The 15,267-nt window shown below is 43.9% G+C and overlaps 1 protein-coding gene across 3 annotated transcripts; it reads left to right on the forward strand.

The window, feature by feature from the left end:
• The first annotated feature begins 466 nt into the window (after positions 1-466).
• Positions 467-9,653, forward strand: ftr86 (finTRIM family, member 86). Of its 3 annotated transcripts, XR_010465077.1 has the most exons (10): positions 467-1,040; positions 1,175-1,270; positions 1,467-1,700; positions 1,812-1,971; positions 2,131-2,229; positions 2,336-2,371; positions 2,953-3,018; positions 3,179-3,381; positions 3,802-8,222; positions 8,515-9,653. XR_010465077.1 is itself a non-coding variant. In XM_029673961.2 (9 exons), exons 1-9 carry the CDS (start codon positions 531-533, stop codon positions 4,135-4,137), a joined length of 1,740 nt encoding a protein of 579 aa, XP_029529821.1. In that variant the 5' UTR covers positions 467-530; the 3' UTR covers positions 4,138-9,653. The 3 variants fall into 3 exon arrangements, 2 of the variants coding, with proteins under 2 accessions (XP_029529821.1, XP_029529823.1); XM_029673961.2 differs by having other exon boundaries at positions 3,802-9,653; XM_029673963.2 differs by lacking the exon at positions 8,515-9,653 and having other exon boundaries at positions 3,825-3,943.
• The last annotated feature ends 5,614 nt before the right edge of the window (positions 9,654-15,267 follow it).

Here is a 15,267-nt window from a genome sequence, read left to right on the forward strand (position 1 = left end):
CAACTACAGTGTTTTTGCCTCATCAATGTGACTGTGACATTTTTTTAATTCATTTTTATTGAACCTTTATTGAAGGAAAAAGGAAACCGCACAGTGCTCTTGATAGTATCACTGATATTTAATAAGCTTACGTATGAGGCCGATACGTAAGATAATTAAATATCAGTGATACTATCAAGAGCACTGTGTGGTTTCCTTGATCCTTCATCTTGTTCAACTGTTACTATGCACCTACAAATAAGATTGCTCAGATGTGCGAGTGCCTTTTGAATTTAACTTTTATTTAACTTGGCAAGTCAATTAAGAACAAATTCTTATTTACAATGACGGCCTACCCGGCCAAACCCTTACATCAGTCAGAATGTTTTGGAAACTCCTTTCCGGTCTTACCTGTTTTTCCTGCCTCACCCAACCCAAGCCCAGCCCATTTTGGTTTTAACCAGCATGCTGTGACATTTGGGAAGCATTGTCAGTCTTACTTAGAATGACTTTGGTCCACTCTATCTCCAGGACCTACATTTCCCACCACCATGGCCACTGCCGCATGGCCTGAGGAGGAGTTTGTGTGCTCTGTCTGTCTGGAGACGCTACGTGACCCTGCCACGTTGCCCTGTGGTCACACGTACTGCCTGCCCTGCATCCAGGGGCACTGGGACCGGAATGAGGCCAAGGGTCAGTGTAACTGCCCCCAGTGTAGACAGGTCTTCACCCCACGGCCCTCTCTGGCCAAGAGCACAGTGCTAGTGGAGGCCATGGAGAAACTGAGGAGAAAGGGCATCCAGGAGCATCCCTACCTCTCCATCTCGTCTGCCCCACCATCCACGCCTGTCTACCTGGAGGTGTGTGCGGACACAGGCCTACGCCAAGGGGGGATGTACCCCCAGCTGCCAGTCGTCAGCCACAGGCTTTGCCCTCAACACCAGCGGCCCCTAGAGCTCTACTGCCATGACGATAAGGAATGTGTGTGTGACGAGTGTGGTCGTCATGGACACAAGGGCCACCGTGTGGTTAAGCCAGAAGAGGAGAGGAAGGAGAGAAAGGTAAAGAACCATGACTGCGTTTTGTCTGTTGCCACAACTATTTTATTTGAATATAACGGCATCATCTGAATTTGAGAAAATACTGGGTGCTTGAGAGAATCCGGTGTTTCTGTATACTGTGTCCCTATGTGCAGAGGGAGCTAGTTCCGATGCAGGCCGAGACACAGAGGAGGATCCAAGAGATGGAGAAGGAGCTCAAGGAGTTCCCACAAGCTGCCCAGCTCCACAAAGTAAAGGAAACCCCTCATCAATGGCAGTATGAGTAAAATATGTTGTGGTTACAACATTTGTTGTCAGAGCCTAGTAGTTAGTCACAGTTTCATAACACTCTGTCCCCTCTTTCACTTCCTCCTCGTCTCTCCCCCTCTGTCCATCCCTCCATTTTTGCTTAGCTTCTCTCAATGTCTGTGTCCCCTCTCTTCTCAGAGCTCAGTCCATGCCCTACAAAAGGAGGGTGTAGAGCTCTTCTCTGAGCTGGTGAAGAGTGTGGAGCTGATGAGTACCGAGGTCGGGGAGCTGCTTTGTACCTATGAGGCCTCCATGGGCAGCCGGTCTGAGGGCCACATCCACAAACTGGAGCAGGAGCTGGCCCAGCTCCGCAGGAAAGACCAGGAACTCAGCAGACTGGCCAGCATGCAGGATCACATCTGCTTCTTAAAGGTACAAGGGGACAAGATAATGGGATTGAGATGATGACAGTTTAATTCAGACAAGTGCCAATGACCACCCTCACCACCAGGTGTTATTGTCTTAATCTATCATCCTTCACAGAATTTCTTCACCCTGGAGCCCCTCACACAGAATGGGGGCAGAGAGGGGTTAGGGCTGGGTGAGGAGGCCCTTGTGTCTGAGATTCAAACCGTGATGGAAGAGCTAAGAGATGGACTAAAGGATCTCTGTAAATCCAGCATGACCAAGCTCTTCCGAACTGGTGAGTCCATGGGCGTGTTCAATGGCCTGAAACATATTACAGGGAAATTAGGACCTGTTTTCCTATTTTCCCTTTTGATTGTGTTGGTTCTGTTGAGAATGCTCAAAGGTTGAGCAGTATATGCTTCTCAATATTACTCAAACTGTTTCTTGCTTGTAGTGAATGATGCCACTCTTAGTCCATCTCAGTTGTTCAGTGGTCAAGCTGCAGGGAACGGAGCATCTACTGACAACAATCAGGTGGCTACACAAAACACAGGTAAGCATCTACAAGTCATGTTTAAAAAATAAAAAAAACACAGAAAGGTGCAGCTGCCATTTCCTATCAGAATGTTAGTCTTTTTTATGTGTTAATCTCTCTGCAGCTTCCGGGGTGCCATCAAACCCTCGACTGAACACAGGTACATTTTTCATTCAGTCTTTGTATGAGAAGATTATCGAGTACATCAACCTTTAATAACAGACTAAAGATGCTTTCCCCTTATTGCATTTTAGTATGTGAAATAACATTAAACCCTTCACCTCTACCTGCACCTAGCCGATTCAACTCCACGAAGTTGAGCGGCGACTAGTGTCGGCGGACTGGAGCTCCAACGTTACATATAGACGTTTTTATTTAAAAAAAGATTGATTTCAGCTCCCAGAGAATAGCCCGCAATTACACACATTGTGCGCTATTCTTTGGGTGTCGTTTTTTTTTTAAATGTATGTGACGGAGCTCCAGTCCACCCATACTCAACTTGATCATAAATCGTTGAGTTTAGTTGGCTACCTCCACCTAGACCTCAAGGTAAATACATGCATTGAGTATTCTGAAAAAAGTTAAAGTTTCATAATAACCATAAAAACAGCTTTCTTATTTTCTCACCTCTATTGCCTTTCTTTAGTGAATGAGGTGACATCAACAGTGTACTTCCAAAGTTTGCATTAAAATGCAAATAAAATGTTGACATTAAACATTTTTATTTTCTCTCACTTTTAGTGAACCAGGTGACCACTGTTAGTTTGGCAAACCCAGAGCCAAAAACCAGAGAAGAAATGCTCAAATGTGAGTACCCCTTTTTACTGCTTTCCACCCATTAAATAGTCATAGAAATGTAGCCAAATTCACCGTTGAAGCGTCTTCAGATCTTCAGACAAAAAAAGTGAGTGTGGACTACAAAGGACGACAATAGCATCACCAGTCTTTCCTGTATTTCTCCATGTAGTTTGCTTAAATCCGACATTCGACCCCAACACTGCGTACCGCCACCTGAAACTGGGTGATGGAGATCGTAAAGCCACTCTGAAAGCAGAGAAGCAGAACCAGCCGGAGCACCCCGACCGTTTCATCTACTGGAGACAGATACTGTGCAGGGAGCCCCTGGCTGGAAGCCCTTACTACTGGGAGACAGAGTGGACGGGCCAGAAGGTATGTTATTACTGGTATAGAAATAGAATTACTGGAAGGGACCCAGTGTCCCAGGCTGTGACCACACATGACTCGAAAACTCATGCGTACACACCAGTGGAGGCTGCTGAGGGGAGGACGGCTCATAATAAATGGCTGGAATGGAGTCGATGGAATGTTATCAACCACATGGAAACCACGTGTTTGATACCATGCCATTCACTCCATTCCAGATATTACTATGAGCCGTCCTCCCCTCAGCAGCCTCTACTGGTACACACTCAATCTAATTATATTTCTATGGTTGCTCCCTCGTCATTAAGATCACATCAACTTATGTTATGTACTTGAGAGGTGCCCTTGATTTGAATCTATCATCAATTGACTAGTTTTCACTATTTTGGCTTTGAGTATTTTACTTTTTTATTGATTGTCACTAAGATCACTATCGGCGTGGCCTACAGAGACTTGGGCAGGAAGGAGGCTGACGACAGCAGCAGGCTGGGCTACAATGAGCAGTCTTGGAGCCTGAACTGGTCTGGGACAGGCTTCTCCATGTGGCATGCTGGGAAGGAGACCCGGCTAAGTTCAACCAAGGCTCGCAGGCTGGGGGTGTACCTGGACCAACATGAAGGAGTACTGGCCTTCTACAGGATCTCCAACAACCAGGCCCATCTCATCCACTCCCTCCAGACAGACTTTACTGGCCTCCTCTATCCCGGGTTCCGCTTCTGGTCAGGGGTTGGGGCGTCTGTGACTCTATGTCAACTGGACTAGGCTGGCATCTGGTCGTTCAGATCCATTCTGTAAGCCATGAGAAGGAAGTCAGCAATGACAATACAGTGCTCAGTGCTTAACAACAGTTTATAGAACTGATAGGAAAGTTCCAGTAGGAGATGCTGATTTGCTGATAGCTTGTTCCAGCCATATCTCAGCTGCTGTCCTATTGTCATGTGCCCTTTTGGATTGTGAGCATTATATTAAATGCATGATAAATAAATAAAAAATAAGCATCAACAAAGTTGATTCAGGTGAATTTGAATTGTTTTCAAAATGCCAGTAGTAGCTTTCCACATAGGAAGAGCAACACTGGAATACCTGTCACTCATTTGCCCACCGTTTTTATTTTCTCCCGGTTTGAGATAAGATTTGGCCCACCAGCCCATAATGCACTGTCATGACAATGATCTTTTGAGCTTACAGTGCATTCTGAAACTATTCAGACCCATTGACTTTTTCCACATTTTGTTACGTTACAGCCTTATTCTAAAATGTATTACGTTTTTTCCTCAATCTACACACAATACCCCATAATGACTAAGCAAAAACAGGTTTAGACATTTTTTGCTAATTTATTAAAAATTAAAATGGCACATTAACTAACTGTGGCAATTTGGACACACCTCAAGAAAACCTCAAGGGTTTTTCTTCATTTTTACTATTTTCTACATTTTAGAATAATAGTGAAGACATCAAAACTATGAAATAACACCTATGGAATCATGTAGTAACCAAAATAGTGTTGAACAAATCAAAATATATTTTATATTTGAGGTTCTTCAAAGTTGCCCCGATTTGCCTTGACAGCTTTGCACTGGTACTGTAAGTATTCAGACCCTTTACTCAGTATTTTACTTTGTTGAAGCACCTTTGGCAGCGATTACAGTCTTGAGGCTTCTTGGGTATGACGCTATAAGCTTGGTATTTGGGGAATTTCTCCCAATCTTCTCTGCCGATCCTCTCTAGCTCTGTCAGGTTGGATGGGGAGTGTCGCTGCACAGCTATTTTCAGGTCTCTCCAGAGATGTTCGATTGGATTCAAGTCCGGGCTCTGGCTGGGCCACTCAAGGACATTCAAAGACTTGTCCCAAAGCCACTCCTGCGTTGTCTTAGATGTGTGCTTAGGGTTGTTGTCCTGCTGGAAGGTGAACCTTCGCCCCAGTCTGAGGTCCTGAGCACTCTAGAGCAGGTTGTCATCAAAGATCTCTCTGCACTTTGTGCCATTCATCGATCCTTCTCCTGACTACTCCCAGTCCCTGCCACTGAAAAACATCCCCACAGCATGATGCTGCCACCACCATGCTTCACTGTAGGGATGGTGCCAGGTTTCCTCCAGACGTGATGCTCGGGATTCAGGCCAAAGAGTTCAATCTTGGTTTCATCAGACCCAGAATCATGTTTCTCATGGTCTGAGAGCCTTTAGGTGCCTTTTGCAAACTCCAAGCGGGCTGTCATTTGCCTTTTACTGAGGAGTGGCTTCCGTCTGGCCACTCAACCATAAAGGCCTGATTGGTGGAGTGCTGCAGAGATGGTTGTCCTTCTGGAAGGTTCTCCCATCTCCACAGAGGAACTCTAGAGCTCTGTCAGAGTGAACATCTCGGGTTCTTGGTCATCTCCCTGACCAAGGCCCTTCTCCCCCGATTTTTCAGTTTGGCCGGGCGGCCAGCTCTAGGAAGAGTCATGGTGGTTCCAAACTTTTCCATTTTAAGAATGATGGAGGCCACTTTGTTCTTGGGGACCTTCAATGCTGCAGAAATGTTTTTGTACCCTTCCCCAGATTTGTGCCTCGAAAACAATTCTGTCTCGGAGCTCTACGGACAATTCCTTCAACCTCTTGGCTTGGTTTTTGCTCTGACATGCACTGTCAACTGTGGAACCTTATTTAGACAGGTGTGTGCCTTTCCAAATTATTTACTACAGGTGGACTCCAATTAAGTTGTAGAAACATCACAGGATTGATCAATGGAGGAAACAGGATGCACCGGAGCTCAATTTTGAGTCTCGTAGCAAAGGGTCTGAATACTTATGTAAATAAGATATTTCTGTTTTTATTTTGTATAAATTTGCAGAATTTTCTAATCCTCTTTTTGCTTTGTCATTATGGGGTATTCTGTGTAGATTGAAGAATAAAAAAAATGTTTCAATCAATTTTAGAATGCGACTGTATCGTAACCAAATTTGGAAAAAGTCAAGGGGTCTGAATACTTTCCGAATGCACTGCATATTTAGAAATCTTTAAATTTGTAGATTTGATGGAATAGTTAGTATTATGTTTTACATCAAATCACACGTTTCACAACTTTGCTCTTTTTCCCTCTCTCTCTGATCTAGATGTTGGATACATGTATGGTGGAAAAAGAGTGCATCAGTGTAGACTACACTGTAGAGTGTCTGGCCATTCAGAGTAGTAGTGGTGGAATTCCCCCAAATGTCGGACTGAAGTTGGACGATTAGGCCTGGCTCGCAGCCAGCGTTCCAAATCATCCCAAAAGTGTGTGATGGGGTTGAGGTCAGGGCTCTGTGCAGGCCAGTCAAGTTTTTCCACGCCGATCTCGACAAACCATTTCTGTATGGACTTCGCTTTGTGCACTGGTGCATTGTCATGCTGAAACAGGAAAGGGCCTTCCCCAAACTGTTGACACAAAGACTGAAGCACAGAATCATCTACAATGTCACTGTATGCTATAGTGTTAAGATGTCCCTTCACTGGAACTAAGGGGCCTAGCCCTAACCATGAAAAACAGCCCCAGACCATTATTCCTCCTCCACCAAACTTTACAGTTGGCACTATGCATTGGGGCAAATAGCGTTCTCCTGGCATCCGCCAAACCCAGATTTGTCCGTTGGACTGCCAACTGTGATATATCACTCCAGGGAACACGTTTCCACCACTCCAGAATCTAATGGAGGAGAGCTTTACACCACTCCAGCCGACAACTGGCATTGCACATGGTGATCTTGGGCTTGTGTGCAACTACTCTGCCATGGAAACCCATTTCATGATGCTCCCAATGAACAGTTATTGTTCTGACTTTGCTTCCAGAGGCGGTTTGGAACTCGGTAGTGAGTGTTGCAACCAAGGACAGACTATTTTTACGCGCTTCAGCACTCGGCGGTCCCATTCTATGATCTTGTGTGGGCTACAACTTTGCGGCTGAGCCGTTGTTGCTCCTAGATGTTTCCACTTCACAATACCAGCACTAACAGTTGACCGGGGCAGCTCTAGCAGGGCAGGACTTTTACAAACGGACTTGTTGGAAAGGTGGCATTCTATGATGGTGCCACGTTGAAAGTTACTGACCTCTTCAGTAAGGCCATTCTACTGCCAATGTTTGACTATGGAGATTTCATGGCTGTGTGCTCAATTTTGTACACCTGTCAGCAATGGGTGTCGCTGAACTAGCCAAATCCACTAATTTGAAGAGGTGTCCACGTACTTTTGTATATATAGTGTACTTTAACACCAAACACCCTGACAACCTACTCCCCCTGCCCTCCCTTCCCAACATGCTATGCTGGGAATGAGTTCACTGTTTTTCAAATCTTGCTGATCAGTACACCCACCAAGCAAATCCAACACAAACGCCTATCGCCCGTTGCATCAGGGAAGGGTCCCCTGCCGACTACCTGACACTCTCACCATCTCCCATTAAAATACACAATGAGCAGGTGGGAGCTGTCTGACACCTGAAAACACAGGTAAAGTGTCGTTGCAGTTCAATGGGAACTACATGGTCCGGGTGACAGACAATACCTGTCCCACATATCCAGGACACAAAGCCTGTCACTGCCCAGTCCACAGAGGGCAGACAGTGGGAGGTGGGGTTTATAGGCCGAGTTCCTTTCCTGGTGACAGTCTAGCCATCCCATCCCGCTATCTGTGAACATCGATTGCCATCCCCAAGCTGTGTCTATGATTTCCTATATGACAGGCATACTGCAGATTTAGGCTCCAGAGTGGTTGTATGAGGACAGAGGAGTTAAGCTTTTGCACAGGGGTATTGTCATGCATAGTGCCAACTGTAGCCAAGGGGGTGCACCAATCCTGTCCTGGAAGGCAGCAGTCCTGCTGCTTTTTGTAAGGTAAAACAATTTAATATATCACTGGAGCATGCTGCTAGATCAGGTAGTCTATGAGAGATTCAAGTTACAACGACTATTCCATGGCTGTTATGTTTATACTTTCCCTATTCAAATACAGTCTGTTCGGTTGTGAGTGGTGTTGATTCTCTCTGCACGTACCATTTGTCTAAAATAGTGTGTCGCGGCAGGTGTGTGTACAGTATATGGAAGAATGCATACTGTGGTGTAACTGCATACTGTGGTGTGCTTACTCTCTCCATCACTGTAACTAACATGCTCTCTTCTCCAACAGCTATCGTACTGCTGTGGTTGCTGGGTCACCCTGCCCATCGGATGCTTCCTGTGCGACGAACAGAGCCACTACAACACCTTTACCGGCTTTCTGCTCTACGCCACTGACTAAGTCTGAGCTGAAGCTACTGAGGCTACCACACCCCACCACCACCTTCGCCCTGTCTTTAACTCCTTTGCCCAGTCCTGCTTCAGGAAGGGAACCTGGAGCTGGTCTTGAGGCTCTGTGATGAGAATGTGATCAGGGGCCAGCTCCTCCAGTGAATGTCAATCAGAACTACATTCATCTTTCCAGGACCAGAACTAGGCTCCCCCCAGCTTTGACCATCCCCCAACAACTTTGGTGTAACAACTTCTTACCCAATCAAGTTAACAGGTGATGTATGCCGTGATGGGAAAAATAAATTTGCATGTGTTAGATTATTTAAATTTTTATAAGCCATGATTATACAACAAGTACTTGGTCTGTGTATATCTTTTATATCTCTCTGTGTTATTGCATTACTGTATTCATACTAATAGTAACATTACTTAATGATCCTAAGGGTCCACAAATAGAGACAAACATTTACATGTACTGAGATGAGTGGGGTGAAAGTACAGCCTCTGCACAATAAAGATAAATGCCAAATTAGCATTTTTGAGGGGGAAAAAAATCTAAAGTCTGTCACTAAAGTGACAAATAAACACAAACAGACAACTCAACTTGCCTTTGTATTGCTATGAATTCACTCAACTAAATCGTTACACATTGAAAGCGTACATTGTCCTCTTGAGTGAAATGGATTAATTTGACACCACTTTATGTAATCTGATTGTCACGACTTCCGCCGAAATTGGCTCTCCTGCCTGTTCGGGCGGTGCTCGGCGGTCGTCGTCACCGTCCTACTAGCCACTACCGATCCCTTTTACGTTTGTCTATTGGTTTTGTCTTATTAGTTTCACCTGTGTGTATTTTAGTTTAATTAACGTCCTTATATGTAGTAGGTTGTCCCGCCCTTGTTTTGTGCGGGATTGTTTTTGTATTCATGTCATTTGGTGTAGTGCTTGTGTTTTATTCTCCGGTCTATTTTTGATCCTGTGTTGTATTATTCACCCTGTGTGTTGGGTTGACCGTGGTTTTTGTGCATCGGAGAATAAACGGTCAAATATCTGAAACCTGCTCTCTGCGCCTGATTCCACCCACCTTGATAAAACGTGACACTGATCATATTTTTCAACTTGTTGCTATTTTCTGAGCTCTGTACCATACAGCTCAGCATGTTGTCAGGGATGTACAGGCTAGGGGTGTACAGAGCAGTGAATTTAAGCCATCCGCATTAATACTGTATCTGTGTAACTCTATCAGTTTCTGTCTCTATGGCCATCAGACTCCACATGAGGCAGATTTGACCTCAGTGACCCAAGAGATAATGTGCCAGAAAATCCAGGGAGGAGTTATGGACGAGATATCATTTGCATGAATCAAAACAATAGAGGTGCACAAGTGTAATACAATGTGTATTTGGCTCGGCAATAGTGACATGAATATCTTTACAGCTTTTCTTATGTCCCTTTCAGCAGCACATTACTTAAATGCTATGTCCTTGACCATTATTTATGTGTCATATATTTATGTCATCAACATACATGCAGACGTACAATGCAACATTTATATTCACATATACTGTGTGTATTCTGAACAAAAATATAAACGCAACATACAACCATTTCAAAGATTTGATTGAGTTACAGTTCATATCAGGAGATCAATCAAATGTAATTAATGAATCAAATTGAACTAATCTATAGATTTCACATGACTGGGAATGCAAATATGCATCTGTTGGTTACAGATGTAATCGGATAATATTTTTCAACATGTTGCTATTATCTGACATCTGTACCATACAGTTATGCTTAACACGTTGTCAGGAATGTACAGGCTAAGGGTGTAAAGAGCAGTGAAGTTTAGCCATCAGCATTAACACTGTGGTCAGGTGCCACAAAGAGGGACTTGGGAAAATTACACTTGGCCCGGAACAGGGAAGCATCAGTGGCAACCCGTCATTCAGGGTACAGCTCCACCTTGCATGTTATTTTGGCATTAATAGATGTCACATATCAGTTCGCAAACAATGTAAAATAAAAAACATTGAGTTAATAAAGCTGCATACAAATATGATCTCTTTTTTGCTTTCTTGAGTAAGGCAGCTCCAAAATGCAGGTTTTTCAGCCTAGCTCAGTGCTTTCTGTGGTGGTGGGGCAGCCAGCGGAAAATACAGAGTGAAGGGGTTGGTAATGTTCTCTAGTTACGCCGTGATTGGCTCAGTGTTCTGTCACTCATGGGGACACTACATCACCGCAAAATCTATGGGGAGAGCTCGAAAATTCAAGCCCCTTGGGTGCTACCATAGAGTTACATTAGAAGTGCCCATCCAAGAAGGATCAAGGTCATTGGCCACAGATAAAATTACTTAAAATCACGTTATATCTACAGTAGCTTTGATTGGAATGATCATGTCAAGCTAGCAGTCATCATCATGAATCAAGTCAACAATCTACTGGCAAATCCTTTTCAATCCTTGTCATATGAAGAGAAATTATAGATAAAACGTATCAGTACTCATCGGCCATTGGACATAAACATTAGACAACAAGTTGGGAATTGCTAATTCAACAATGAGTGGTTTGGAGGTGTTAGCAGTTGATGTTCCTCTTCAGTAACACAGACCACAGAGCAAATCAGGGGGAGAAAAATAGGTTTATTCAACGACGACAAATCATGGATGTTATGCTGAGGTAGATGTTCATTACCCCTGTCCTCAGTAATTCTCTCCACAGAACAAAGAGACAGAATGTAGTTTAATGACCGAACCCTAGCCTGTGGTTGACCAATTCCTTGCAATAAAACCAAATAACAAGTATCCTGTTTCAGGCTCAATGCCGAGACAAATTCCTCCCATGTTTCTGACCCATTGATCATTAATTCCCTACTACATAAAAAACACTATTTCCATTGATCGTTAATTCCCTCTTGACCATTAGTCCTCTGCATTGTGTATTTATCTTCGAAATATTCTTACACTTCCCCCTAGACCATTTTAAAAAGAAATATACTTCAAATGAATTTTTAGAAAACATTTAAAAAATGAACAGTATTAAAAAGCATTAGCACTAAGCATAAAATCATTCACATTAAATACCTTGCATTTCTATAAAACAGAGAGGGCATATTTTACTGTTAAAACAATAAATAGATTTCAAACAAAGTTATAGAAAATAAGTATTAACATATTTATGATTCCTTCCACATCCTGTATTAAAAGATTGTCTGCAAGTATTTAGTCAGCCACCAATTGTGCAAGTTCTCCCACTTAAAAATATGAGAGAGGCCTGTAATTTTCATCATAGGTACACTTCAACTATGACAGACAAAATGAGAAATCACATTGTAGGATTTTTAATGAATTTATTTGCAAATTATGGTGGAAAATAAGTATTTGGTCACCTACAAACAAGCAAGATTTCTGGCTCTCACAGACCTGTAACTTCTTCTTTAAGAGGCTCCTCTGTCCTCCACTCGTTACCTGTATTAATGGCACCTGTTTGAACTTGTTATCAGTATAAAAGACACCTGTCCACAACCTCAAACAGTCACACTCCAAACTCTACTATGGCCAAGACCAAAGAGCTGTCAAAGGACACCAGAAACAAAATTGTAGACCTGCACCAGGCTGGGAAGACTGAATCTGCAATAGGTAAGCAGCTTGGTTTGAAGAAATCAACTGTGGGAGCAATTATTAGGAAATGGAAGACATACACGACCACTGATAATCTCCCTCGATCTGGGGCTCACAAGAACGGTGAGCAAAAATCCCAGAACCACATGGGGGGACGTAGTGAATGACCTGCAGAGAGCTAGGACCAAAGTAACAAAGCCTACCATCAGTAACACACTACGCCGCCAGGGACTCAAATCCTGCAGTGCCAGACATGTCCCGCTGCTTAAGCCAGTACATGTCCAGGCCCGTCTGAAGTTTGCTAGAGAGCATTTGGATGATCCAGAAGAAGATTGGGAGAATGTCATATGAAACCAAAATATAACTTTTTGGTAAAAACTCAACTCGTCGTGTTTGGAGGACAAAGAATGCTGAGTTGCATCCAATGAACACCATACCTACTGTGAAGCATGGGGGTGGAAACATCATGCATTGGGGCTGTTTTTCTGCAAAGGGACCAGGACGACTGATCTGTGTAAAGGAAAGAATGAATGGGGCCATGTATCATGATATTTTGAGTGAAAACCTCCTTCCATCAGCAAGGGCATTGAAGAAGAAACGTGGCTGGGTCTTTCAGCATGACAATGATCCCAAACACACCGCCCGGGCAACGAAGGAGTTGCTTCGTAAGAAGCATTTCAAGGTCCTGGAGTGGCCTAGCCAGTCTCCAGATCTCAACCCCATAGAAAATATTTGGAGGGAGTTGAAAGTCTGTGTTTCCCAGCAACAGCCTGGTATCAAACCGGGTATCAAACCTCCAACCTTCCAATCTCAGGGCAGACACTAAAGTTGGTTAAGATAAGTATATCATATAATCTAAAATAATGTAAACCTAAACATATTTAACACTGTTTTATTCAACAAAAATAATAAAAATGCTAATTCATGCAGTGTATAAAAGAATGTCAGACAAACCCAGAAACCAGCTTTGATTGAATAGGCCCCACTTTAATGTTAGTAGCCATCGCAGATACATAATACACTCTGTTGACTCGTTTTGCCCACTAGAGGGCACATTGAAACCCCAAATACTGTATTTCCTGAAATGGAAAAAAGCAATGAGAGATGTTGAGCTAGAGAGATTATGGGGGATATTGGAGGACATACTGTACATGTCCTCTGGCGGCATTGTGTAACCCTGTACACACATGTCTTCTCTCACTGTTTATCCTAATTTATTATAAACCAGCGAGGGGCTGGATGTAAGCAAACTCCTCCACTCTTACAAACTCACTCTGACGTCTGACCCTACGCACACGTATGCATACACAAATGCCGAACATCCACACACATGCACACGCTCATACACCCATCAGATTAAAGTCTAAGAGCGTGAGGGTTTTAACAGAGGCATGGCGATCATTCCAGGGGACTGGGATTTAAAGGGAATGAGAGGGTGCTGCTTTGACATGATAATATGCATACTGTTACAGGTTCGTCTAGTTTCAATAAATGTATTGATGACGATTGAATGGCAATATATCCATAGTGTACAGTATCATATGCTAAGGCCCCCCCCCTGTAAATTCACCATTCAGAAGGCGATGACGACCGTAAGAACACTCTGGTTGCATAGAAAGGCTGCGTGTCTTTTAGTCTAGCAAAACTCGTCAGCGGTTGCGGTTTGACGTGGGCGCACAGGGACGAAGGAGTTTAGTTTCTGCTGCAGCATTCGCGCTAAAATATAACGCGTTGCGGCACTGCTTCACATAGAGAGAGTGCAAGAGAGTGGAGAGGTAATGCGTCTCACACATTTTGAGGTTTTACAGTACTTTTCACTATGCAATAACCAAGTATTTATATGTAACTATCATTGGACTTGTGGTTAGTTACCGCCCAGGAAGATTGGGGGTTTGATCCCTGGTCAAGTCATACCAGACTCTAAAAATGGGACCTGCTTGGTAATCAGCATTAAATAGATGGATTTGGGGTAAGGCCCTGCGACAGACTAACATCCCGTCCAGGGGTTGTACATTAAAACTGCCTCCTGATGCAAACGGTAGGCTACTGCCATTTGGGCCATTCTGGCATTCTGACTTTGGCAAAGTGGGTGGGGTTATATCTATCCTGCCTGGTTTGCCCTGTCCAGGGGTATTGTAATGCCCAGGGGTGTTGTAGAACGGGGCGACAGTGTCCTCTGACCCCCCCCCCCCCCCCCCTATTCTGCAATTGTCTATGTGCCGGGGGGCTACGGTCAGTCTGTCCTATCTGGTGTAATTCTCCTGTCTTATCTGGTGTCCTATGTGAACTTACATGCTTCCTCTAATTCTCCCATCTGTCTCGAACATCTTGAAGAACTATCTGGCCTTAATGGCCATGCAATCTTAGAATCTCTACCCGGCACAGCCAGAAGAGGACTGGCCACCCCTCGGAGCCTGGTTCCTCTCTAGATTTCTTCCTAGGTTCCTGCCTTTCTAGGGAGTTTTTTTCCTAGCCACCGTTCTTCTACACCTGCACTGCTTGCTCTTTGGGGGTTAGGCTTTGTTTCTGTATAAGCACCTTGTGACAACTGCTGATGTAAAAAGAGCGTTTATGAATAAATACATTTGAAAATGTAAATTTGTCCGAAGCTTGCTTACTTACCTGAAGGCCTTTGTATTTTACTAAGTCTGGTTACTGAGACTGGTGATCTTTCTGGAAATATTCCACTTGATTGATTTCCAGATTCCAGACACAATGCGTGCCTGACTACTTCCAGAAGTGGTCAGGAAGATCCGATCACAATCAGATCACAAGGTATCGTTTAATCTTCTACACCTCTCCAAAAAAATGTGTGCACATTCAGAATGTAGACAAGATAAGGACAAAGGGTGCATGTTAGCACCAGGTTTAAAAGGGGCTTGTGATACCTTGGTGAGATGGGAGGAGACAGTGGGACAGAAGCGACAACAACTGACTTAATGTAGGAAACAACGGTTGGCATTGGGTGTGAGGCAAAGTGAGTTTACACTACTGGGGTCTGGCAAGAGAAGGAGTGTGGGTAATAAGAAGGG

This window comes from Oncorhynchus nerka, linkage group LG11, assembly GCF_034236695.1.
Source record: "Oncorhynchus nerka isolate Pitt River linkage group LG11, Oner_Uvic_2.0, whole genome shotgun sequence".
Taxonomy (NCBI): Eukaryota; Metazoa; Chordata; class Actinopteri; order Salmoniformes; family Salmonidae; genus Oncorhynchus; species Oncorhynchus nerka.

Excerpts from the sequence above, each read along its gene's own strand:
- ftr86 (XM_029673961.2), top strand. The coding sequence starts at position 531 with ATGGCCACTGCCGCATGGCCTGAGGAGGAGTTTGTGTGCTCTGTCTGT. Across the intron at positions 1,701-1,811 it reads ATCACATCTGCTTCTTAAAG|AATTTCTTCACCCTGGAGCC; the intron begins GTACAAGGGGAC and ends CATCCTTCACAG. Across the intron at positions 1,972-2,130 it reads GACCAAGCTCTTCCGAACTG|TGAATGATGCCACTCTTAGT; the intron begins GTGAGTCCATGG and ends TCTTGCTTGTAG.